The sequence below is a fragment of the Natator depressus genome, chromosome 4 (assembly GCF_965152275.1).
Source record: "Natator depressus isolate rNatDep1 chromosome 4, rNatDep2.hap1, whole genome shotgun sequence".
In the NCBI taxonomy this organism is placed as follows: Eukaryota; Metazoa; Chordata; order Testudines; family Cheloniidae; genus Natator; species Natator depressus.
Window position 1 is genome coordinate 83,780,333 of NC_134237.1, and position 27,804 is coordinate 83,808,136.

A 27,804-nucleotide genomic window follows, 5' to 3' on the forward strand; every position below is an offset into this window, starting at 1 on the left:
TACTTCTAATTGATGCATCTCCAGCTTATAACTAAAATTCTTGTTATTAATCCCTAAACGCATGACCTTGCACTTCTCACTATTAAATTTCATCCTATTACTATTACTCCAGTTTACAAGGTCATCCAAATCTTCCTGTATGATATCCCGGTCTCTCTCTAAACTGGCAATACCTCCCAGCTTTCTATCATCCGCAAACTTTATTAGCACACTCCCACTTTTTATGCCGAGGTCAGTAATAAAAAGATTAAATAAGACTGGTCCCATAACCGATCCCTGAGGAACTCCACTGGTAACCTCCCTCCAGCCTGACAGTTCACCTTTCAGTATGACCTGTTGTAGTCTCCCTGTTAACCAATTCCTTATCCACCTCTCAATTTTCATATTGATCCCCATCTTTTCCAATTTAGCTAATAATTCCCCCATGTGGCACGGTATCAAACGCCTTACTGAAATCTAGGTAAATCAGATCCACTGCGTTTCCTTTGTCTAAAAAATCTGTTACTTTCTCAAAGAAGGAGATCAGGTTGGTTTGACATGATCTACCTTTTGTAAAACCATGTTGTATTCTGTCCCATTTACCATTGACCACAATGTCCTTAACTACTTTCTCCTTCAAAATTTTTTCCAAGACCTTGCATACTATAGATGTCAAACTAACAGGCCTGTAGTTACCTGGATTACTTTTTTTCCCCTTTCTTAAAAATAGGAACTATGTTAGCAATTCTCCAACCATATGGTACAACCCCTGAGTTTACAGACTCATTAAAAATTCTTGCTAATGGGCTTGCAATTTCATGTGCCAATTCCTTTAATATTCTTGGATGAAGATTATCTGGGCCCCCCAATTTAGTCCCATTAAGATGTTCAAGTTTGGCTTCTACCTCGGATTTGGTAATCTCTACCTCCGTATCCTCATTCCCATTTGTCATGCTACCATTATCACTAAGATCCTCTTTAGCCTTATTAAAGACTGAGGCAAAATAATTGTTTAGATATTGGGCCATGCCTAGATTATCCTTGACCTCCACTCCATCCTCAGTGTTTAGCAGTCCCACTTCTTCTTTCCTTGTTTTCTTCTTATTTATATGACTATAGAACCTTTTACTATTGGTTTTAATTCCCTTTGCAAGGTCCAACTCTACTTGACTTTTAGCCTGTCTCACTTTATCCCTGCATGTTCTGACCTCAATCATCAGGCCTATTGCACCATCTGCTGCCACAAGGCAATGGGCTGCTGCTGTGTAGCAATGCAGTACGTCTGCCAGCACCCAGGAGATGTAGGGTGACAGTGAGCTGAGCGGGCTCCATGCTTGCCGTGGTATGGCGTCTGCACAGGTAACTCAGGAAAAAAGGCGCAAAACGATTGTCTGCCGTTGCTTTCACAGAGGGAGGGAGGGCCTGACGACATGTACCCAGAACCACCTGCAACAATGCTTTTGCCCCATTAGGCATTGGGATCTCAACCCAGAATTCCAATGGGCAGCGGAGACTGCGGGAACTGTGGGATAGCTACCCACAGTGCAACGCTCCAGAAGTCGATGCTAGTCTCAGTACTGTGGAAGCACTCCGCCGAGTTAATGCACTTAGAGCATTTTGTGTGGCGACACACACAAGTGACTATATAAAAACGATTTCTAAAAAACCGACTTCTATAAATTTGACCTAATTTTGTAGTGTAGACATACCCTTAAGACGCTCAATATATTGAGTTTATCCAAAAGAGGTGTAAGAAATGAAATGATCATGGTCTACACTACCAGTACATACATAGGGAAGAGATTCTGATCGCAGATGTTGCTAATCTAGTAGGAAAAAGGTATAACGAGATTCAGGGTTTGGAAGCTGAAACTAGACAAAATGTCAGACTAGAAATAAGGTGCAAATATTTAACAGTAACAGTAATTAACCACTGGAACATCTTACGTAGGAATGTGGTGATTTCTCCATCCTTTGAAGTAAAAATAAAGACTGCATATCTTTCTAGAAAGATATGCTATAGCTCATATAGAAGCTACAAGCCTCATCCAGAAATCATCAGGCGAGGTTCTATGGCAAGTGTTACAAAGGAGGTCATACTAGATGATTATAGGTGATCCCTTCTAAGCTTTATCTATAATTATGAATGAGTCAACAAAACCACTGTAAGAACAAAATTCAACATTATGAGCATAAACAACTTGAAGTTCTGAATTTCAATTTTTCTACTAGAAAAACTACTGCTGTGAGAGACACTTGGTGCCCCATTGCCTGATTTATTGTAGTGTAGACATAAACCATCACCACCACCCACGGTGGATCTGTGTCAGCAGACTTGGGCTCACAGGGCTCAGGCTCTGGGACTATACAATTGCAGTGTAAACGTTCAGGTTCAGACTGGAGCCTGAGCTGTGGGACCCTGCAAGGGGAGAGGGTCTCAGAGACCGGGCTCCAGCCCAAGCCTGAACATTTACACTGCAATTTTAATAGCCCCACAGCCCGAGGCAACTGACACAGACCAGTTGTGGATGTTTTACTGCAATGTAGACCATACCCCTGGAGTCTGTGAAGAAGTATACTCTACCTACTTGAAGGTCAGGACAAGCCTTCTGTAATGCTTGGATTTTTTCTTGAATCTCAATCAGTTTCCTTCTTTCTTCTTGAAGTTGTTTAAGTTCCCGCTGCTGCTGCTGAAGTTTAGCTTCATAGAATTTTTCTCTGTAGTAGGAGATATTAGCTGCATATTACTTAGCAAGAGATTTGATGGAATTGTGATCTTTTAAGATAATTAAAAGACAATAAACCTTGCTTTTTCATTCAGTCTCACATCTTGCTGCAATTTGTTGGTGCTAGCTCTGATGTTATTTGGTTGCTGCTTTGCCTCCTCTACTTCAGCCAAAAAGAAGTCACCCGCATTAGATGTATCAGCAGTAGTTGCTTCAGGCTCTGTCTCATCATCCTGTAACAGCAGCCATATTTTTCAATTGGTACACTGATATTTGTAATCAACCATATTTTGCCAACAAATCTGGAAAATTTTACCTTTGTGTATTAAGATCACAGTTTCTGTTTATATGTAAACAAACACACACAGTACTCCAATATATATTACTCTCCAACTCTAAACTATACAACACAGACAAATCATGCTCCAGCCATATGTGCGTATATATAGTCTATATAGCTGGAGCAACAGTTTACAGATGGAGAGTAATTTACTGGAGTACTATGAACAAAAATATGACAGTTATTGAGGGACAAGAGTAGAGAAGGAATAGCCAGTGGTCACAACCTCATTTTAATGGGGTCACCAGGGCTGGCTTAGACTTGCTGGGGTCCAGAGACGAAGCCCAAGCCCCACCACCCAGGGCCAAAGCCCAAGCCTCAGGGCTTTGGCCCTGGATGGTGGGACTCAGGTTATAGGTCCCCTGCCTGGGGCTGCAGCCCTTGGTCTTCGGCTTTGGCACCCCCACCACGGCAGAGCTCAAGTGGGCTCAGGCTTCAGTCCCCCCTCCTGGGAGAGTGTAGTAATTTTTGTTGTCAGAAGGGGGTTGCAGTGTAACTAAGCTTGAGAACCCTGGAATAGGCGATTGCCTATTTAATCGTTGTCCTATTGAGATCCTGGAAAATATTCTATACACTTAACCAGAAACCAAGCTGTGCCTGAAAGACACAAATTTAAAAACAATTTAAAATAAAGTGCCCTTTATGTAGCTTAAAAGCCCCATTTTCTTGGCTTTTGATATTTTTTTCCCCCATCTCATCTAAAATTTAGAAATTTTTGGCTTAATCTAAAAGGCTATGAAGCTGAAACATCCATTCCTGTTGCTGTCCAAGATGAACATTCTGAATCAAGAACCAGTTAAAACAGAGGGATTATGGAAGCCAGAGCAGAGAGATCTGCATATTCACAATACAGGTATTGATTATGCAAATAATTGTGCTCAGGTTAACTAAACTGCTGTCAGTCACAAAGGTTGGATGGATTCAAATGTACAGTTTAAAATTATTTGCACCATGATCATGCACATCATAAATTCACAACCAGAGTACAGGGAACAGCACAACAAAAAAAAACCTGTATCTGTTTAGCAGCTCTACTCTCTGGCTACGACAATTCCACTTACATAAGAAATAAAGCACACACCTTAACTAAATTCTCAGATTGTAAGAATTACAAATTTTTAATATGGTACAGGTTTTTATCTTTTACTTTTACACAGCAAGTAAATTTAAAGATGTACATTTTTTTAAATTGCCTTTTGTGGGGTATTACGTTAATAATCTTGTTTCAGCTGAAAGTCAGGAGGAGGAATTGTTTGGGGGAGACAATCAAAACCAATGAAAGAAAAACTTTTTATTTAAAAACATTAAAGGGACACAGGCGATTCTTATTTGGCCCACAAGTTAAGAGTCTGAAAACAAACTTATGAAAATATTGACCAATACATTTTTTTAAATTCCAGCAGAAACAGGTGCTATTAAAAAAAATCTGTTCCCCTGTAGTAATCAAAAGCCAAAGTTGCAGAACTCAGAACCTCAAAGTGAGACTGATTTCACTAATATTCATTATCCAAGATGGAAAAAAAATGCAAGAGTAATAGAGCATAAACACTGAAAAATTATTAGATTTTTAGAATTCAGTTCATGATCCATGGGTTTTTATAAGAAAGGTTTTTATATTATAATTTAAGTTTAAAGTCCCTCTAAAACAGGGGTTCTCAACCTTCTGCTTTCTGAGGCCACACCAAAATGCTATAAAACTCCAAGGCCCAGCTGTGCCACAACAACTGTTTTTCTTCATATAAAAGCCAGGGCTGACATTACAGGGTAGCAAGCAGGGCAACCGCTCAGGCTTCGGCTTCAACCCCAGGTGGCTGGGCTTGGGGCCCTCGGTTTCAGCCCCACATGGGGCTTGTCTTCACTACAGGGGTAAGTGAACCAAAGTTATGCTACTCCAGCTACATAAATAACGTAGCTGGAGTTGACGTAGCTTAGGTCGACTTACCCCGTTGTCTTCACTGCGCTGCATTGATGGGAGACGCTCTCCGGTCGACTTCCCTTACTCTTCTCAGAGAGCTGGAGTACTGGGGTCGACCCGAGCACGCTCTGGTGTCGATTTAGCAGGTCTTCACTAGACCCACTAAAATCGATCCCTGCCGCATTGATGGCAGCAGTGTCTATCTCCCCATAGTGAAGACAAGCCCGTGGTGAGGCTTCGGCTTTCCACCCTGTGCCCCAGCAAGTCCAACAGTGGCCTTGCTTGGCAGACCCCCTGAATCCTGCTTGAGGCCTCGCATGGGGCCCTGGACCCCTGGTTGATAACTGCTACTTTAAAGAGTATTTTAGATTTGTGTTTCAAATGGACGACCTCCATATTAGACAAATCAAACTATTCTCCTTTGTCAAGCTTTACAGTGAGCACTACCACTCTATTAGTCTGGTCTGCGTTTTTTCATTGTGCACAAAGTTAGTTCATACACAAAAAAACCACACTAGTAACTCTTAAATTAATGTTCACGGGCATGTAATAAGATTGTATTTGTAAGAAGTACCTGTACCATAGCTACAAGATTTTGTAACTGTTTAAGTTTTTGTTTTGCAGCTATAAGTCTATTGATCTTCTGCTCAAACTCAGCATCTCCAGCATCAGCAACACTGCTTCTGCAGCTAGATAAAGAAACTTCACTGGCTCTGTCCTCTTCCACTTCATCATCACCACCTTGTGATATATCATCAACATCTTTGTCATTGTCCCTATTACGACAATCTGAAGGAAAAACAAACAGTGCCAATGTTGCAGATAAACACTAGTGAACTTGTTAAAAATCACTAAATGTTCATATGACTAGTGCGTTTCAGATCTGAAGCTGTACTGCTCAATGAAAAGAACCCAATCTAGCATTTAAGCCCTTGTTGAACACTTAGCTTATATGCAAATCTGAAACTCACAAACCATGTAACCAGAAAGAAAGCCGAAGGAGTTAACATGCTCCCAAACACACATTCATCAGTTTTAGCTCTATATACAGTAATACTTCAATATCTTTTAAAGCATACCTAATGTTGAAGACATATTTAAAGTCCTTAAATTAGCAGCAGATCGGTTATTTATTTCACAGTCTGTATTAAGGTGTCTTCCATCTCTGTTAGTAGTTCCACACTGTATGTTGGAATTGCTATTTATTTCACCCCAGCTACTAATTCCCTGGGGGTTTCTAGGAGAAAACATTCATCATATTAAAAAATCGGTTCTAAGTCCATTAAAACTTTTATATCTTATCTAGTTTTTTTAAATTGTTGGAAGAGACAAGCACATGGATTTTTTTTTTTAAATTTAAATCATTTTAGATTAATGTGCTAAACACTACAATTGCCAAGATAAAAGGTCATTCAAAACAAGCATATACAAACTTTAACATCCCATTTCCCCTTCAGCGGGACAACCAAAATTCCCCAATCCAGCTCTGCTCTACACCCCACATCTATCACAGACAGGAGATGGTCTATAGCATAAGAGTCCCCTTTTAAATATCTCCCATGTAGATTTTCAAGTAGAGTTGAAGGTACTAGTCTGAAAGTACAAAATGTTACGTGGTTTGGGACCTGGTTAATTGAGAGATTATCCGTGCACTCAAGTACATATGGAACCCCTTCAATGTGAACAGAAGAAGCCTTTGACAGGGCATATCCATGAACATTCCTCAACACTGCAATTCATTTCCGCCTTGATTCTCAAGACTACATTTGTTAGCCTTCCAGGTACTTTGAAAATCCCATCTTTAACTGTGACTATGTGAGGTAAGGGTGAATTGGCAGCCTGATAAATTGAATGCAAGGGACTCCATTTGGATTTTATAAGGCCATTTAATGTGCCTGGTTATCCTTTCAGTATCTTATCTTGAAATTCTAATAGGTCTCAAGAGTTGCATATTAATGCTATAAAATCTAAACAGGAATATTAATTTTGAAACACAATTTTAAAACTTTATAACATTTATATGAAAAGCATAGTTTATCCGTGAAGTTCTTAGTGGAGTTTTGTGGTGTAATCAGCACAGTGTCTAATTCACAGTGCATAATTCTAGAGCTGTTGTATATTTTAGGAAGACCGTTAAAATGATTTATCAACTGGATTAAGAAAAATATTGTATTAGCCAAGGTTAGGTTATCAGCATAACGAAGGGTATTTCAAATGAACTGACACAAAACAGTGTCAATTTAATCTAAGTATTAATAACTTTTGGTTAACCACACCATCTTACTATGCAGAACCTACAACAACTAAGGGCCACAAAATTTAAGACAAAATATAAAAAAAAGTGTAACCTGATATTGGTAACAGGTTGTGAATTCTCATGCTCAGAATCACATTCTGATTCTCCTGTGTCCTCCTCTTTAGTGTTTTCATTCACGGCATCAGTCATCATATCAGATGTCTGTTCATAGTAATGAACTAACTCACGCAACTCATTCAATCTCTTACGAACTTCATTCAGTTTCCTGGAATGAAAGCAGAATACTTTATATGCATGCCCCTACTGGATCAAAAATCCTAAATGTAGTATTCAGTTCTTTATTCAACAGTGCTCTCAAAAAAAAAGTGCAGTAAAATTAACCAAATTTTAATTTTATCCAAGTCCTAATATACATAAACTGATTAATATTTAAAAACTTACTATAATTTGAGATCTGTAACAATCTTTGCTTGAAGATGTTCTGAAGCCCAAATTAATCTGTATGATATTTCACAGAGAACAATACTAATAAGATAACCTAGTTATCTTAAGTTACGTATTTCAGACTTTCTACATCTTTCAAAAATATGCTACTTAGGAAAAAAAAACTTAAAATCTAACAAAAATGTATACAGAACCACTTAGTTCATCACAGCAAATTAATTACATAATAAAATTTGTTAAACATTTTACTGGAGCTTTTCTGTTGGGTTTAGATTATCATCCTCTTCACTCTCATTCTGAGAAGCAATGGAATCAGGAGGATAAGGAGCAGATGATGCTAGGCTGTTAGACTCTCCATTGACAACAGTTGCTATGCCTGTAGGAGCAGAGGCAGCTGAAGTTGTACTTCTTTGATCAATACTCCTTTGAGGAGCGCCGGACACAGGCAAGACTACAAAAAAAAAAAAAAGAAATGAAAAGTATCAAATTTGGCATCTTATTAAAAAGAAGTTACAAAAAAAAGCCACTTATTTGATTTACATAAAAATATGTAAAGATAGTAACTATTAACAGAATATGCAGACCAGCAATAAAGGTCGGTCTTAGTTTTTGCAAATGTCATTGCATTTATTATAGGCAGGGCTGGTGGTGCAGCTTATTATGATGTTTGCCCCACACTTCTCATTATAAGACCCTATTTTCAGTTCCTTGTAACCTTACCAAACCGTAACCATTTGTGCTTAAGTTTTCCATGCTGGATATCTGCTTCACTCAGTTTGGTTGGAAAATTTCAGCCAAAAAAGTTCAATCATAATCAAGCAAGAAGTTAGAGAAAAAATACATTTTGCCCATATTAAAAAATTCTGTTAACCATCTTTTTGAAAAGCTCTAGCACTTCAATGCTTTGTAGTAGGGACTTGAAATTTGGCAAGGCTGTGGCCTTGGTGACGTGACTTTTGCTTTCCCCATAAAAACCTGCCCAAATTTGTTTAAGTTATAAGCATATGAAAAATTTCAGTTTGAAGATACTCAGTAGAGATTCTATGATTAGCTAAAAATCTCTGAAACCTCTCCTCAGTGAGCACACTCAAGCCTCGCACAGCTCCTGTGTGTGAGCAGACCTCGCATGTACCATCCCCAAAGAGCAAGCTCCAGCCCAGATCTAACAGGGACAAAGCCTGGCTTTCCCCATAATTGTTTTCGGGCAGGGACGTCTCTGAGCTCTCAACTGACTCTGCTGCTGGCACAGCAGCATGGAAGAGGAAGTTGTCAGATTTTAATGCAGAAGCTACATTGTCTCCAGGAATTAAATTAAAGATTTAATTAAAGATTATGTCATGTGATGAAATCTCCAGGAATACATCCAACCAAAACTGGCAACCCTAAGCTACAAGAGAGTGCATCTCAGGTGGGGAGGAAAACTTAATTCTGGCATTTCCTAACTTTTCAGCACTTGCCTTCAACATTAGCTACGGAATATTATTTTGAAATGAATGGCTTTTTATAAAATGAAGTATTAGTAATCAGCCACTAGTTATATTAAAATAAATTTTATTAATAAATTAGATATTTGTATATTGTATTGAAGCTTACAATGGAGAAAGTTTAACTTGCAAAACTACCATAGTTTCTCTCTTAACCATACACAAACTCTATTTGAAAAATCTGTATTGATGTACAATTTCAAAAGGTTTTCACGTATCAGAGGGGTAGCCGTGTTAGTCTGTATTGCATCTGAAGAAGTGGGGTTTTTTACCCATGAAAGCTTATGCCCAAATAAATCTGTTAGTCTTTAAGGTGCCACTGGACTCCTCATTGAACAAAGAATTTGAAAACTTTATAAAAACAACTGTCATTGTAGATATGTGCATTTAAAATGAAAGGCAATATTTCTCATCTTCCAAAATTTTGTTTCTTGGAGAGCTTTTATATCAGACGATTAGTGTAAGTAATTTGTAACAGGTTTCAGAGTAGAAGCCGTGTTAGTCTGTATGGTAACTTCCAACTTATCTGTATGTGTGTATCAAAATATATATATCTTACTATATGTTCCATTCTATGCATCCGATGAAGTGGGAGGTAGCCCACGAAAGTTTATGCTCTAATAAATTAATTTGTAACAGTAAACAGAGATATTACAACTGAACCTATGAGTGATAGCTATAAGAAAGGTTTGCCAGCTCAGCATCAGTTAAACCTTTGAAAGAATAACCACACTATTCACACTTATGGGTAATACGCAGCCTGGTGGTACCTAACAGCAGACCTCCTCCAAGCAGCATCCACTAGACCACATATGCACCTCCTCCTTCCCCTTCTCTCAGTGTCCCTGAATGTTTTGAGAGTGAAGCTATATAAGAGGGCAGTCTGCCCTTTACTGCCTCAGTTCCTTCCACCACTAACCCAGAGAACCAAGGTACGACTCTGAAAGAGAGGGGCAGGTGGGTGGGAAGCATGACTATAACTCCTCTTGAAGAACTCTCGTGACAAGTAAGTAACTTTTATTTCTTCTTTGAGAGGCTCTGCATACTCCCCACTTATGGATAGTTTGACAAGCAGTGCTGAAATGTCAGGCAGATGGAACAGAGTACTAATAATGGCTGAAGCACTTATCTACCAACTCTGGCATCTGCTCTTGAAGCCAAATCCAAAGCGTAGTGTTTGGTAAAAGTATGGCTAGACCTCCAAGCAGTAGCCTTACAGATTTTCCCAGTAGAAACATGTTTAAGGCACTGCTCTAGTAGAATGAGATTTCACAATAGCATGCACAGGAATTAACATTCACTGATACACGGTTTACTAAATCTGGAAATAGTCTGAATATATACACTATTAACCACACTATATTAGCATCTAAAATATGTAACGCTGATTTCCCTTTAGCAACAGGAGGCTTAAGGGAAAAATAGTAAATTAATAGTTTGATTGAAGTGAAATTCCAATAATATTTTTGACAGAAACATGAGGTCAGGTCTAAGAGCCACCTTGTCTTTATGAAAAATAAAAAATGGCAGATCTGCACATAATCCACTCACCCTTCTGGATGATGGTCTAACTATAATAGACAGACAAATAAAATAAGAAACTCTGTCAAAGGTTCAAGGGGTGGCTTGGCTTCATCAGCCTGGTCAAGACCAAATAGATCCCATGGACGGGCTGGCACCCTCAAATGGGAATACAGATTGCATGATTTCAGATAAAAGGTTTACGAAGGGGTTGTCCAAACAGTCATCTACCATCAATCAAATCATGGTAAGCAGAAATTATGCCAAATGAACTGTTAAAGAAGCATGAGATAAGCCTTCAGACTTCAAACACATTAAATACTCTAAAACAAACAGAGCAGCAGTTGAGACTGAAGAATCAGATTTGCCCCAAACATCCAAGAGACAAATCTAGTCCATTTCAAAAACCCTCTCTTACGGACAGCTTCCTTGAATTAAACAAGGAATCATGGACAACAGAGGAACAGCATTGTTCAACATTAGTCAAAGTCAATAGCCCAAGCCGTCTGATGAAGGATCCTGCCCTGCTGTTGCGACAGCTGATCAGGAGACAAAGGGAGACTTTTGTGAATCCCACCCAACAGATGAAGTACCACCATTACTGTTTCAGCCAAGCTGGGCAATTGCATCATCACTGCTTTGTTTTGATGTACTTTCCTCACCACTTTCTAAATTAATGAGGGTGAAGCACACAGAAGACCCTTTCCACAGTGTAGCAGGAACATGACTGAATTGGATTGTTTGTCTCTTCCTGTTCTTGAACAGCAGAGGGGACACTTCTTGTTGAATATGGTTGCAAACAAATCTACAACGGAGCGATCCCAGTTGAAAGATCGAATAGCTCAAGACATTTTCTCCAAGGACCACTCGTGCATCTGTACACTGTCCTACAGAGACAGTCGACTAAACACACTGCTCTCCTCTGTAAGATGCAAGGCCAGACACACAAACATTGTGAAGAGGGCACCAATCACATAAATTGACTACCTTGACAAATAGGTAAGAATAAGTGCTTCCTTGCTTGTTGATGTAATACATAGCCATTGCATTGTTCATTGCTACCTGAACAACATTCCCCATTACGTGAGGAAGAAAGGATTTGAGGACCAAGTGAATGGTTCTTAATTCCAAGTTCTTTTTGCGAGACAGCCAATAGCCTCAAACTGTAGGATGACCCAGATGAGCTCCCCAGCCATTGTTGGTTATCGCAACCAAAGGTGAAGGAGGATTGAACAAGACTCCTCTGAGGACTTTTGATCTGTCTTCCACCATATCAATAAATTTAGGACGTGCTGAGGCACAATCACAAACGTCTGAAGACTGCCCAGATTGAGTCTGTAAGCCTGAGCTATCCAGGGCTACACTGACCTCAATTTGAGATAAGCACACAGTCTTGTAAATGCTTGCTGCCGTAAGGCTCATGAGATTACATCATGAAAATCACCTTCTGGGTCAGACTCAGCTGGATGTACTAAAACAGATTGTTCTATCTTCAGAGACCTTTCCTCTTGGAAAAAAGTCATTCCCCTCCTGTTACCAAGTCCAACACAGAACTATTAAATGAAGTCTCTGAGTTGGGCAGAGATTCAACTTCTTCATGCTCAGCAGCAGTCCCAGCTCTGTAAATAAGGTGACTGTGGAGTTGATGTGAAGTAGCAGGTCCTCTCGTGCAGAGGATTTCAGCAGCCAACGCTGAAAATATGAGAAAAACAGAAGTAGTATGTAAATACCTGTCATTTTCTACCAAGAATTGTGAACCAATCCATAGTTGAAAGCGAGCGGATTACGAAGGACAGGTTTAGCATTTGAAACTGGAACTTCTGAATGTACTTGTTCAATCTTCCCAGATTTTAGACTGGATGGAATCTGCCATCTTCTTTCCTGTACCAGGAAGCATCCTGAATAAAACCCCTGATGCCAAAGATGTTTGGGAACCTCTTTGACAGCACCTATCAGAAGGAATTTTTGAACCTCTTATAGAAAGACAGCTTTGCAAGAAAGCTCACTGTAAAGGGCAAGGTAGGGGAAATTGAAAGGGGTCAGTTTTTCAAACTGCACAGCTAGCCATCCTCTAATTTCTAGAACCTACTTGTCTGATGTAATAAGCCTTCAATTGTTACTTAAAAGAGCTATCCTGTCTCCAAACAACAGAAGGGAGGGATCCTCATTAATTGGTTCGTGACGCTTAGTCTTCCCATCAAATCTGAGGCCTGGTAGTTGAGGAAGCCAAAGAGAAAAGAGCAGGTTGTTTTGTCTTATGTCTGTACTGAAAGTCCACTTTCTTGTGCTGGCTCTGCAACAAGCTTCCTGATGATGTTGCCGATGTGTCTGATTTGAGGGTAAACCAGTCTCTGATAGAGGAAAGATGGCATCTTCTTCTGAGCAAGAGATGAAGACCCAGTTATTAAGCTGTGGATTTAGTATCCTTTAATTTCTCCAACAATTTGTTGATCTTGTTGCTGAAAAGACCATCCCGCATCACAAGGAAGATCTTCCACTTAAATTTTGGTATCCAGAGTCAATGAAGAGGAATGAAACCATGCACATCTCTTTAAGGTAACTGTATACGTCAATGCTTTAGTGGCAGAGTCTGAAGCATCAGACGAAGCCTGAGTGCATGTTTCACCACATTTTGAGCCTCCATCAAAATAATATTTGTCAGCCTTCTGTTATCTGACAAATCCTGAACAAAATGCAGTCATCTTTCCTCACAGATGGAATTGGCAACAGGCCATGAGCACCTAGTAATTAGCCTCATTAATACCAAGAGAAGAGGAAGAAGGGGAAAAATAAGCAACACAGATCTTTTTTCCCTTTCACTCACCAATAGTTGATGGGCCTGACTGGACCTAAGCCTATTACTGGCAGCAGCCGCCACCAGTGAATTAGGTAAAGGGTGAATGAACAAACCAACAAAAACACACCACACCCCCTCCCGGATTATCTCATACAATTTATCTGGTTTTCATTTAGAAATAGGTGGACAGGAAGCAGAGATCATCCAAACAGTCCTAGCAGGCTACAGGAGACTATCCAGCATGGGCAATGATATTCTATTCCTAGAGGCAAACCCAAGAACATCAAATATCAGGTGAGAATTTTCATCCACGGTCAAAGGTGGTAAAAGTTCAATGTGAATGCCATGTGGTCCACCAGGTCATGAAATTGCAAACTGTCCTCAAAATGAGATGATGCAGAAGCAACACTCATGCTCATCAAGTAACAAATACAGATTAAAGTCTGTATCCATCTGCTCTCATTCAAAAAGAGGCACTATCTCCTCATCCTGCTCTTCAGAAAAGCACTGTCTGAGCTACAGATTGATCTGATGGAACTGGATCCAAGGATTGCTCAGCCACCAAACACTTAACCAATGAAACACCGCCTCTTCATCTAATAAGGCGGTAATTTAAAAAGTCTGGTGATTGAATCCAGTGAGGCCACTGAGACCAGGATTGCCAGTCTCTCCAGTAGCTGGGATCCAGTTACTTGCCCACAAGAGGAGGAACAACACTGGAGTAGGGAAACCCAAACTGAGGGGGCACAAATTAGGTCTCTTAATTCTTCCTCTATCCTCCTCCCACTGAGGATCCGACTTCGGATCCTCTATGGAACTCACCAGACATATAAACAAAATCCAAAGATGAAGAGCAATAAAAGGTGAGAAAGCTCTGCCTGGAGACCCTTGTAGGAGACTTCAGAAGAGGTGGCGGCATAAATTTCTCTGGAGAAAGACTAACAAAGCTCCTCTGCTCTTCTACTTTAAGGTGAAGAGGAAGCAGAACACAGAACTGAAGAAGCCTCTATCTTCCTCGTAGCCATTAGCATCTCACACAGATCCATGGAGCATTCAGAACCAGGATGGTGCACATTAGCCACCACAGTAAATAATCTCTTTGGATCTAAGGATGACCTTCAGAACAGGACTGTAGGAAGAAGCTGGGCCCACAGACCTGGAGAGTACTAGATCCAGCAAAATATATTCACTTCTGCACCTCTGGTCTTTGAAGTTGAATTTGAAACCAATTTGGGATTCAATGATGGAACCACAGAGGCCATGTCAGAATCAGACAGATCTTGGAAATCTGATGCCTGGAATCTGGCACTGCCAGTGGCTATCTTTTAGCTAGCCTTCTTCATGTGAACAGATATTTCAAATATGACAACCTAACTCTACGACAGTGGTGGGCAACCTGCGGCCTGTCAGGGTAATCCACTGGCTGGCCGCGAGACAGTTTATTTACATTGACTGTCCGCAGGCACGGCCGCCCACAGCTCCCAGTGGCCGTGGTTCACCATTCCCGGCCAATGGGAGCTGCAGGAAGTGGCACAGGCTGCAGGGACATGCTGGCTGCCACTTGCCACAGCTCCCATTGGCCAGGAACAGTGAACAGCTATCTTCTATTCAGGAGTGAATTAATTAGTCTCTCCCATAATTAAAGCAGAAAACCTTGCCTGAAAACTTGGCAGGGGCAGGATCCTCATCCTAGGCACCTTTACATCTTCAAAGTCACATTTAACACTCTGTTGCTGGATCACCCAACCTTGAAACAAAAGCCCCGAATCAAGTTTCTGAAACCTCTGGGCCCTTACAAAGTTTTTAACACCTGTGTCTTAAAGAAAACTAGAAGCCAGAATATTATTCCCAGGACAATGAGGAAGACAAGACTGCCACATGGAGAGAAACCAAGCCACTCAGAAACATTTAAACAGCTAGTCACGGAGGGTGTGAGGAGCAGAAGCAGGCAAACTTAACTTAACGAGAAAAGTCCGTCAGTACAACTGTAAAGTTCCCGTCTGTTGTACGAAAAGAACTAAATACCAAGTGTGTAGATCAAAATAAGCAAACAAAAAAATTCCCTAGGAAGTATGCCAATTTAAAAAACAGTTATATTAAAAGAACAAAACTGAAAATAAAATTTCGAAAATGAAATTTTACCTTTTATTACAAAACATAAAATGACAAAGATTAGAGAAAAAAATCTTTTTAATTTACTGTATGCATTTGACAGAAGTGTGTATACAGTAAAGTTCATTGTTTGTCCCTATATATTCAGTTTTACCATTTGTTTTGGCCTTTTAGTGAGAGAAGACAAATATTTACAAGATAGGACAGTGAGTTTTAACACCACAAATGTTGGCCAGGAATTCAGGGCAAAGCATAGCACTGAAACTATTTAACTCTGTGTCCCTTTAAGTCTTAGCCATGCTAAAGCACAAAGGTTAAACTTTACAGATCTCTGTTAGTATAAACCTTCCCAAACATTTCAGGAACTTAGCCACAAAAACTGCTATTAACAGAGGGAGCAACCTATCACTGAGGTTCAATGCAATCATTTTAACCTAAGAAAGCAATTAAATTTAATTATTTTCAAGACACTGGGGGAAGTTACTGAAGAAATCACATTAAAGTGCACTTTTTGTCTGTAACATTGGGTATTTCCACAGTTACAGAGTTCTGTAGTCAGATTCTTCACTAAATCAGTTTGGTGGACTTTCATAATACTATAAAGCAAAAGATTATTACCACAGGAAAAAAAACATTCCTTGTTCTGTATTTAAATCACTACATTAAAAAGGAAACATTTAACTAAAATTTGTTATTACTGAAAGCTACACAAATGACAATACTTCCAGGAGAAAGACAAGATGGGTGAAGTAATATCTTTTACTGAACCAATTCCTGCTGGTGGAAGGGACACACTTTCAAACACAGAGCTTTTCCTCAGGTCTGGAGAAGGTAACCAGACTGTCTAAGCTAAATACAAGGTGGGACAGATGGTTAACTATAAGAGGTTCACATGTGTTGCAGGAAGAGCTGTATGAAGCTTGAAAGCTAGTCCATTTCACCAACAGGTCCAATAAAAGGTATTACCTCGCTCACCTTGTCTCCGTCATGTCCTGGGACCAACACAGCTACAACAATACTACAAAAATTCTTCCATGTACTAAGATCAGTGACAATTCTGAATCATTAGTTGCACGTTATGTTCAAAAGGACTATAAACTACATTAAACAAATCCAGTTTAAAGTGAGTTCTGCATACATTTACTTACAGGAGGAGTTGTTTAGATGCTCGTCACGAAGCGTATGAAGTTCTCCTAACAACTTGTCCATTTTTTGTTTTTTACCCTGCAACATTCTCATCTTGCTAAAAAGTTGTGCTTTCTCATCAGATAAGTGCTGTGACATAGAAGAATTTCTACTTTGTGAAATCTCTCTAGTAAGTGAAAGACTTTCTGCTTGCCTTCTATTATCTGGCACAGGTTGAGTCTAAAAAACAAACCAACTTCATTTTACTACAAGTACTATGAAGATGCCATAATAATTTGCTAATTACCTCTCCCAACTCCAGAAAAGTCAAAAAATACCTCATTTAACTTCTTAAAAAGGCTAGTGCTAAGAGCTCCATAACAGAAAACCAAGGTTCTCAAACTAAACAATAGTTAGCTCTTATATAATTCCAACTGCATAATAACTAGTACTATGATGTGGAACTATTGCTCTTGGCTTCCAAGAAAGAACCAGGTATAAACTGACACTAAGCTTGTAACAGTCAATGAATAACCGCTTCCATCCAAAGTAAAACATAGAAAGCATCAATTGGAATAAAAGCAAAACCAAAAAAAACTTTACAATCAAATCCAGTTAAGGTTTACATATAATAAATTTCAAACACGTTGTAGGGTTTTTTTAACTGAATATTGTGTCTTAAACCTGTGGCCATACATATAATTCTTGTTATGAGTTATGCAAGTAACCTACAGGGCATGTTATTGAAAACATAATTAGAAGAAACCATACCTCAGCAAGTCAGACAAGTATAGGCATTTAAGAGGTAGCAATACAAAAAGCTTAAATTTTGTGCATCTAAGAAACAACATCTTTTAAACTGCATATTACTGCCCCGAAGATTTAATAAAATGTTATCAAACAGCAATCACTCTCACTGTGTGAGAAAGTATACTGAAAACTAAGTCAGAATAGCTTTGTAAATAAACCTATTTATTCTAGTATTTTTAAGACCCTTATAGGGAAAATGAACTAAAATATACACAGCAACACTATATAAAAAAAAGGTTACCTGAGATTCATGAAGCTGATTGTGAAAACGCTGGATTAGCTCATTTAATTCTTCATTTAGTTCAGATGTAAGACTCACTCCTGAAATGCTACCTGTTGTCTCTGTTACAACTACACAAAACAGTAAGTCCAAAACATTAAACTAAAAGGTAAATTAGAGAAAATGGTTTAAGATTTCAAAATAAGTATATACCATATCTACTAACATACAGCACTGGTTGGACAAATTTATCTTATTTTTTCAACTGAACTAACCAAATCCTGTGAGCACATTATAGAAATTTAAATCAAACAAACTTCTGAAGTAATCCTTAGAAAAACAGATGTCAAAAAAAACCGTTCCCAACCCCAGAAAAAAATCATCACTTGGGCTTATGTCTACAACATCAGTTTCACCAACAAAAGTGCTAGTGTGGACAGCGTTATGTCGGCAGGAGAGACTCCTCTGCAAACACAGCTAAGGGTGCTTGTTGGGGATGGTTCAATTATGCTGGCAGGAGAGCTCTCTCCCACCAGCAAAGAGCAGCTGCACAGGAGACCTTACTGCGGCACAGCTGTGCCACTGTAAGGTCCGCAGCGTAGTGTAGACATAGCCTCAATCAATGTACAATTTCACTGCGAAAACTGACTATGCAAAAGTGTACCTTGTTCAGCAGATCTGTTCCTTTTGTGTTTGGGGTTTGTTTTTTTGTTTTTCCCCCCCACAAAAATCAGTTAAGTTCAGTTTTTGTTGTGTTTTTTGTTTTGTTTAAAAACTGTATGTCCCTGCAGAACCAACACAGCTAAGAACAACGAGCTGGATAGTATACTTCTCATATATCAACAGAACTCTGTGTTCCAGTCAGTTACAGTCGAAGACAATAATATAATTTGGCCTCCAGAACCTTTACTGACCATGGTATGCTAGAAGGAAATACCTTATCTTGACATTCAAATCTGATTTGCAGAGCTGGCAGTTAGGAAAAAAGGCACATTTTTACTTGCAAAAACACGTTTGATATGGCAATCAAGACAAATGTAGAACTCTACAATACTACTTTAAAAACAGTCACTTGTCAAAACAGACCAGGACCTTAAATATCCACCATTTTTAGCCATACCGAAGTATGGGTGTCTGGCCTATTTTTAACTTCACATGAATCATTTGTTTAGTAAACCCTTAATTGGATTTTTAAAATGTTACATTTATTTAATTTTACATGAATTTTTTTTTTTTTCCTTTTCCTAGTCCCGGCTTCTTCTACCTTTTTCAACACAAGGGTTAGTGGGATGCTGCTCCGAGTATCACCAGGACAAATATGACACAAATAAGAGTAGCACCAGGGAACAGAGAATAAGCCTCTCCTTAAGGCTAACTTAAGTAAGCCTCTCCTCTGTCCACAACCTCCTCTTCCTATGAAGAGAGGTTATTTCTGTAGGGGAGAGGAGTATAGAACTTCAGATTTCTACTTGTACTGGGAAGTTTGTTTAGGACAAAAGACACCATAAGGCAGAGCTGAAGATGCCCAGAAGCTGATTCAGAAGACCTGCAAGGAAGAAATGCCTTCCCCAGAACCATGGTATGCTCTATCTTTGAGACTAGGCAACCGGAACTGCAGCCAGTATTCAAGGTGTGGGCATAACATGGATTTATATAGTGACATTATGATATTTTCTGTCTTATTATCTATATATATTAGAATTGAAAAAGGTACGGAGGACAACAAAAATGATTAAGGGTATGGAACAATCTCCCTAGGAGGAAAGATTAAAAAGACTGGGACTTTTCAGATTGGAAGAGAGATGACTAAGGGAGGATATGATAGAAATCTATATAATCATGAATGATGTGAATAAAGTGATGAAGGAAATGTTACTTACTCCTTCACAAAGCACAAGAAGTATGGGTCACCCAATGAAAATAGGCAGCAGGTTTAAAAGAAAGAAAAGGAAGTACTTCACACAACACACAGTCAACCTGTGCATCTCTTTGCCAGGGGATGTTGTGAAGACCAAAACTATAACAGGATTCAAAAAAGAATTAGGTAAGTTCACAGAGTATGGGTCCATCAATGGCTATTAGCCAGGACAGGCAGGGATGCAACACCATGCTCTGAATGTCTCTAGCCTCTTTGTCAGAAGCTGGGAATGGGTGACAGGAGATGGATCACCTGATGATTGCCTGTTCTGTTCACTCCCTCTGACCTGGCACTGGCCACTGTCGAAAGACAGGATACTGAGCTAGATGGACCATTGGTCTGACCCAGTATGGCTGTTCTTATGTTCTACTAGCTGCCTGGAGCATCATTCCATCTCAAAGCAAAACCATCCTGTATGGTCCTTCTATCCCCCTCAAAGCTGGCTTGTTAGGAGAGGACACAGGAAGAGACCAATTACTACAGGCAGTGCCCTAGGCTACAATTTTGCTTCTCAGTTTGCTGGTGCTATTCTTGTGTGTGATGTCACAAGCAATGCACTCCATTTCTAAAAACAACAAGGCAGAAGTTAGGCAAAGGGAAATTTGAAGTCAAAACAATTTTAAAATGATTTTCTCCCAATTAGAAATTTACTAAACAAGCATGGTACACATTCTGTGGGGATGGTAAGCAGATCGGAGACCATAACCATCTAACTTTCAAATAATTTATCATTAGAGGTTGTTTAACGCTGCCTCAAACCACTTCTGTTCATACTTTCCAAAATAATTTATCTTTTGGCAGAGACCAAATGTGAGAAGTTTCAACCCCAACGATTCTTTTGACAACGTTAAGGAAGTATTAAAGTACAGGTTTATAATGGAACAACACTTAACTTATCTTTATAGTGGTTGTGATGTTGTTTAACAGTTGGAGGCAAGTCTACAATTCAGATTCTTTAGAATCTGAAATCTAGTTTTATATTTGGTTAAGATACGGTAATCAAATTTATAATTGTTCTGTTCTTCCTTATACAAGAAAGGTTTAAAAAAATACATTTTTGAGTTTTTAAAGTAAACTTTGGTGGCTCATCTCAAAGTACCAGGAAGGAACTTATGGTTTTAAGTAGGGCTGTCCGTCTATTAAAAACATTCAATTAATCGCACTGTTAAAAAATAGAATACCATTTATTGAAATATTTTTGGATGTTTTCTACATTTTCAAATATATTGATTTCAATTACAACCGAATACAAAGTGTATAGTACTCACTATATATTTTTGATTACAAGTATTTGCAGTATAAAAAAGAAAAGAAATAGTAATTTTCAATTCACCTAATACAAGTACTGTAGTACAATCTCTATCATAAAAGTTGAAATTACAAATGTAGAATTATGTCAAAAAAACTGCATTAAAAATAAAACAATGTAAAATTTTAGAGCCTGCAAGTTCACTCAGTCCTACTTCTTGTTCATCCAATCGCTCAATTTGGAAATACCTCGCAATGCCAGCTACAAAAGTGCCATGCTAATGCCTGTTCTCACTTTCAGGTGACGTTTTAAATAAGAAGAGGGCAGCATTATCTCCTCTAAATGTAAACAATCTTGTTTGTCTTAGCAATTGGCTGAACAAGAAGTAGGACTGAGTGGACTTGTAAGCTCTGAAGGTTTACATTATTTTGTTTTTGAGTGTAGTTATGTAACAAAAAAAAAATCGACATTTGTAAACTGCACTCAGGACAAAGACTGCACTACAGTACTTGTATGAGGTGAATTGAAAAATACTCTATCATTTTTACGTTACAAATATTTGTAATAAAAAATACACTGATTTCAATTACAACACAGAATACAATAGATATGAAAATGTAGAAAAATGTCAAAAATATTTAATAAATTGCAATTGGTATTCTATTGTTTAAACAGTGTGATTCAAACGGCAATTAATAGCGATTAATTTTTTTATTGCAATTAATTTGAGTTAATCGCCTGCGTTAACTGCAAGTAATCAACAGCTCTAGTTTTAAGTTTGTAGCCTTGTTACCTAATAACATATTAAAAATATTTAAACTAAGTTCTCCCACCAAATGGCAGTCCTGCAGTAATATTCCAAATATTACAGGTATTTTATATAAGGCACAGAATGTACAAGCTTAAGAATATATCCAGAACATTTTTTTTAATTGTGCAGTACATTTATACTTTGAATTAAAAAAAAATAATATTAGAGTGTCAGGTTTAAATCAATCAATATATCAATTTATCATTACATACTCTTGTCCTTCCACATACCAGAATCATCCATGACAGCAATTGCCTGCTCCGCTTTATGCTGCAGAGCAAGAAGAGCAGCTTGTCTTCCCTGAAGTGCTTTCAGCTGTTCCTGTTGTTGTAACATCCTTGTTAACAGGTCATGTTGCTTCTTCAAATTCTCTAGCTCCTCTTTAGCCTCCTGCTGGGGGTCTCTGGCCTGGAAGATAATAAAGGATACCATCATAGCTGTGGAATTTGATAACACTGCAATAGTAATACACAAAAAGAACAGGAGTACTTGTGGCACCTTAGAGACTAACAAATTTATTAGAGCATAAGCTTTCGCGGGCTACAGCCCACTTCATCGGATGCATAGAATGGAACGTATAGTAAGAAGATATATATACACACATACAGAGAAGGTGGAAGTTGCCATCCAAACTGTAAGTATGGCAACTTCCACCTTCTCTCTCTCTCTCTGTGTGTGTGTGTGTGTGTGTGTGTGTGTGTGTGTGTGTGTGTGTGTGTGTGTGTGTGTGTGTGTGTGTGTGTGTGTGTGTGTGTGTGTGTGTGTGTGTATCTTCTTACTATACATTCCATTCTATGCATCCGATGAAGTGGGCTGTAGCCCGCGAAAGCTTATGCTCTAGTAAATTTGTTAGTCTCTAAGGTGCCACAAGTACTCCTCTTCTTTTTGCAGATACAGACTAACATGGCTGCTACTCTGAAAATAGTAATACAGTATCTTAATGTAAGCAGAACCTTAACAGCTCAGTGAAAACCTGAACTGTTAGTCTTGAGAAGTTTAAAGAGGTGAATACTTAACTATCATCTTTTCACACTTAAAGCAAGTTCTTCTAGACTAAGTTTGAGTCCTTTTAGGGAAAAAGCTTTTACTGCCAACAACCATGCTGCACAATGCCTTGCAGATAAGTAAAGTTCTTTTGTCTTCGGATTTACCAACTCAGCACCTTCCACAAGCAGATTACAAAATTAAGAACTTGCACGTTTCTTCCTTTAACTACACTTTGTTTATAAATTCATTAACACGAAAAGCATATAAACCACAAAGCCATAAGAGTACTCCTTCCCTCAATCCCTGATGGATATAAAATGCAATTCAAGATACTGAATTAAAATAGCAAAAAAGCAAAGACTTCTGTTTGGTGTTGAACTTGTTTTAAAGAGTCTCTGCAGTAAACACTTATTTTTAAAAATATCTACCTGATCCTCTTCATTTCCTATACTGGCTTAACAGTCCAGCGTAGAGCGAAAACAGAAACTGAATCATCTGTTCACAAGTACGTGTTACGCAGCTGCCAACCCAAAGCACCACCACTGGACCCCTGCCTCAATAAGATTCAAGGTCCAAAATGATTCACTCACCTCAAAAGCTTTCTTTCACCACACAATTTTGCAACAAATTGTTTCTCATTCCATAAAACCATATGTAGTCTACAACTCTGCATCAAGTTTGAAACTGCATTTTCACAGTAAGAAGATGGACTACAAAAATACCAGCATTATGAATTTTTAAATATTTGCCAAGCTGAAAGTCCTACTCCTAAAGTAAAAAAATTCACCTGCCATCTAGTGTTGAGTGCCTACTGTAAGCAATTATGTATCTGAATTGTGAAAAATTCCTACACTGAAGAATATGCTTGAATATATTAAAGTACTTGGCCCTACTGCAGAGGTACTTCCCACAGAGTTTGGAAGTTGTTGGAAAAGGCAAGGTCAAGTACTTTAATGGACAGTAAATTAACTTTGTAGCTGGGGTGCTGCTTCTTGCCCCCCTAGCAGACAGTGTGGATCCCAGAACGCAGTGAGCAACTCTTTCTCAGCCTAGGCATCAGAAATGTCAATCTCCAAAAATCCATGTTTTAAGGGGTAAACCATGTTCAGCTCAATCCACAGTTTTTAAACATCCAGAATTTAATTATTAATAAAAGGTCTTCAAAAATGTAATAAGACATTGTAAGTATACAACACTTTCAAATGACTCTAAACATCAATGATAATCCCTGTGTAAATCCCCATTTTAGATAGAGAAACTGAGGCATGGAAAGATTAGGTGATTTCTGCAAGATCACATGTCAAATCAATGGCAGAGGGAAAAAAAACAAAACTGATAAACAAACCAAGCTTCATTTCAAGCATATCAGAGGCATCTATACTCATTAAAACGAAGACCAATTTTTTTCCCAAGTTGGGTGTCTAAAATTAGGCACTCAAGCTTGACAAATTTGCTATAAAGGGTATAGAAATACAGTAACTCCTCACTTAAAGTCATTCCAGTTAACATTGTTTTGTTGCTGATCAATTAGGGAACGTGCTCGTTTAAAGTTGTGCAAAGCTCCCTTAATGTTGTTTGGCAGCCGCCTGCTTTGTCCAATGCTTGCAGGAAGAGCAGCCTGTTGCAGCTAGCTGGTGGGAGCTTGGAACCAGGGCAGACCGGCAGCCACCCCATCACCTTCCCAAGCCCAGCAGGCTACCAACTGCTGGCAGTTCAGCTGTCCCTCCCCACACTGCAATGTGCTGCTCCTGCCCGCTGCCTTTGAGCTGCCCCCAGGGAGCCTCCTGCTTTCTGTGCAGGGGAGGGAGGAAAGAGGGGGACTAATGTCAGAGTGTCACATTTTTCAGGCACATAACTACAATGTTAAGCGAGGAGTTACTGTATTCAAATAATGTATTTAAACAATTTGAGTTTAAACAAAAAAGATGGAGCACTAAAAATTCAATTACAAAAATATTTATTAAAAAAAAAAATCACAGGAGGACTGGACACATCTCAAAACACAGTTTTTAAGGCACTGACCCCCACAAATGTGTTTTTCCCTGCAGGTATATACTGGGTACTGCTACAGGCATGCACAGTTTATCCTCTGTAGAGAGTTTATTACAGATCATAGTTTTCCTTGGGGCAACAGAAGTTTTTGATCTTCCATTACACTTTCTCTACACAAGATGTTTGTTATTAAGTTCTTTCAGGCAGATTAATAGCATGAAAATTAACAGATCTAAGTGTGAATTATCTAAAATGACACTACATTAAGCCAATTTAAAAACACTTTCCCAGAAATAAGAGTGCAATTGCATCAAGGCATGAACCTGAAGTGGCAAGCTGTGGTTGCAAAAAGTTAGATTAATAGCTGGCATAGAGTTAGATTTATACCCCTCACTAATCAAAAAAGAACATATGTTGGGTTGGAGGAGGAGATTAGTAAAAACTCATTTTAATAAAATCTCCACTTCCCAAAACAAGTCAACATGAAGAAGAAGAGACATTCAATGAAAATTTAGCCAAACACAGTTAAGACAGACAGATCTATTGTTATAGTGGTAACTAAAGCATTAAACATCAGAAGCTTCTGTATGAAAAGAATGAGAGAAAAAAGTAATTGTTCATTACAAATAATTAGTATGTTTTAAAGCGCTTTAACAACAAAGGAACTGAGGAAGAAAAAGAAAATTAGCAAGTACAGACCCTATTTTGGAGACTTGCCAAGGTAATATTCTGAAGAGTACCTGTGAGGGTAATCCAATCCTAATAGGCCAGATTTCCCTGCCATTCAGAGCAGCTTTGTCACTTTTCTCTTTTGGACTTGTTGTAACGTCAATGTCTGAAACCTGTCCTTGTGAAGCTGAATTCCCTAGTTTGTCCTCAATGCAGGGCCGAATTTTCAGACTAAAAGATACTTCCTTTATTAAATAGTTTAGTAGGTTAGATTTAGAACACACTCCTGTTTAACATGCATTTTTAAACTATAAAATTGCTTACCTAGTTCATTTGTGTCTTACTTATTATATATGGCAAACTATTACTTCAAATAAGTCTTCTGTTGTTTAATTAATTTTACTGTATTTTCAATTTCCTTTATTAAAATTTTTTTTTAAATGACAGGATTCCAAATATCACTGTACCATGTAATTACAGAGAACTACTTTTAATATTTCAAACTACTATAAAAGAAACCTGATTCCAAAATTCTTAAAGCCACACACATAAAAATGAAAAAATACGCTTTCTGTATAAACAACAAGATACAAGCTTTGTTTACGAGAATTCTACATGGATATATATTTCTATCAGCATTGGTTATTTTTTCACATTTTAAACAACATTAAAAAAGTTAGATGTAGATGTTTAATCTCTACAATGTTATCATTCTGAAAGACCCGATAAAAACAAGAACATCTTGCAGGACTTTGATATTAGATTGAGACACTGTCTGGTTTCATTCTGACTTTTAATCAAGTACCTCTGTATTCTTTATTTAAACACTACTTTTAACTTCCTAGAACACACATTCCAACCCATAGTCTGTGGAGCACTTTGCTGATGGTCCATAGCATGCTGGCTGGAAACAAAGAGCCAATGCCATATACACAGATGCTTAAATTTTATTTAAAAGGAGATAAAAAATTAGGAAGAATTCAATGTTCTTTTCCACGTAAGCAACTGCTGAAATTGCTACAGGAAAGTTATGTGATCACAAATGGGAGAGGAGATGGTCTATGCAATCATGAGTGTATACGTAGAAACGCCAGAGTCCATAAGACACTCTAATAAGAGGTGGCCCACCCAATGACAGAGGTTGGGAACCCCCGTCCTAGAGCAATGCTTTTTATGGTACCACTACAGATATACTTATGCTTTCTATAGCAACAACCCATGATAGTGAACCATTTCCACTCTTCCATTACCCTTCAATTCCCCCAGTACTAGAAGCACACCACTTACCGAAAACAGCTTTGAAAACTAGTCCTTTCTGCATTAATAGGCCAGATACATATTTAACCCCTAGAATTATTTAAAAGATTCATAAGCCATCAAAAAGTAAAACTGCTACAACAGAAGCTTTTAAAAAACAAACTTTTTAAAAATATACATCATTGAGAGTTTGGGGGGTTTAAGTCTCCTTGAACTGAATTTCAGATTAACAATACTATCAAGTATCAGTCAGGAAAAGAAAGAACAAGTCTTCATTTCTAGCACCTTAATTACTAAAAGCAGCTTACCGTGGTATCTGAAGCCTCAGACTGCACATCTATGTTTAGCGATGTGCTCTCAGCTACAGAACCAGATCCCACAGCTGAATCTATAGTCCGAACATCCTCCTCCTCATTTTCTCTAGCCTGAAATATTTTAGCGGCATAAATCAAAAGCTATATAAATGGGGTAGTAAAAATGAATTATTATGGACGGCACTGTATCTTGAAGTTAACTCCCCCAGCAGTACCATCAAAATGCCAATGATTGATTCCTTAAAGTTTTCTCACATTGCTTAAGAGAGACATATCTATTTTTAAGGCTCTGAAACTTACAAGCATCTTTTGCAAAAATTTCAGATAGGATTTTTCTTGTTCTTTAAGATGGTCTATGAGATGTGACAAGCGCTCAACATTAGCAGATCTTTCATTTTTCTCTACAAGATCATCCCGCATGGAGCTGGCCTTAGCAATATAGTCACGAATTTGAACTAGTCTGCTCACAATCTGCAGAGAAGACATTGAAATTATTCAGTAAGTTAATCAATAGTTTTGATATTTGTTATCCACAAGACATGAGGGTGATAATTTAATTTATACGACACCTAGGTAAATAAAATGAAAGGTGACATACTAGAGTGTATGGCCTCAATCCTATAATTGGTACTGACTTCAACATATGCATAAAGTTCCAAGACTGAGGATTAATGTTGCTTCTGTCACAGATACCAGGTGCACCATTGAGCTCATATCTCTAAACATTATGTCACAATTTGTATGCTGGTCCCAGAAATTACCAAAACCATTAAAATGGTAATCAGATCAATCTCTAGACTTAAAAGTGGTGTATTAAATAGACTGCTTCTCTCTCAGTATGCAGAGTTACTAGCATTATGTGATCATAAGCATTCCC

At 38.4% G+C, this 27,804-nt stretch overlaps 1 protein-coding gene across 14 annotated transcripts in view; it reads right to left on the reverse strand.

Annotated features, from left to right (window-relative positions):
• Positions 1-27,804, reverse strand: part of PCM1 (pericentriolar material 1) — an 89,190-nt gene that overhangs the window by 49,497 nt on the left and 11,889 nt on the right. For 8 of the 14 annotated variants that reach the window (XM_074951317.1, XM_074951319.1, XM_074951312.1 and 5 more), the window contains exons 5-15: positions 27,228-27,398; positions 26,922-27,038; positions 21,939-22,116; positions 17,752-17,861; positions 16,724-16,940; positions 7,911-8,112; positions 7,309-7,482; positions 6,040-6,197; positions 5,535-5,749; positions 2,784-2,938; positions 2,568-2,697 (exon numbers count right to left, since the gene is read on the reverse strand). In XM_074951317.1, the coding sequence (XP_074807418.1) occupies positions 2,568-2,697; positions 2,784-2,938; positions 5,535-5,749; positions 6,040-6,197; positions 7,309-7,482; positions 7,911-8,112; positions 16,724-16,940; positions 17,752-17,861; positions 21,939-22,116; positions 26,922-27,038; positions 27,228-27,398 (1,827 nt within the window). Of the gene's footprint in view, positions 1-2,567; positions 2,698-2,783; positions 2,939-5,534; positions 5,750-6,039; positions 6,198-7,308; positions 7,483-7,906; positions 8,113-16,723; positions 16,941-17,751; positions 17,862-21,938; positions 22,117-26,921; positions 27,039-27,227; positions 27,399-27,804 lie in introns of those variants that run through there. The other 6 variants (XM_074951318.1, XM_074951320.1, XM_074951324.1 and 3 more) reach the window with 4 other exon arrangements.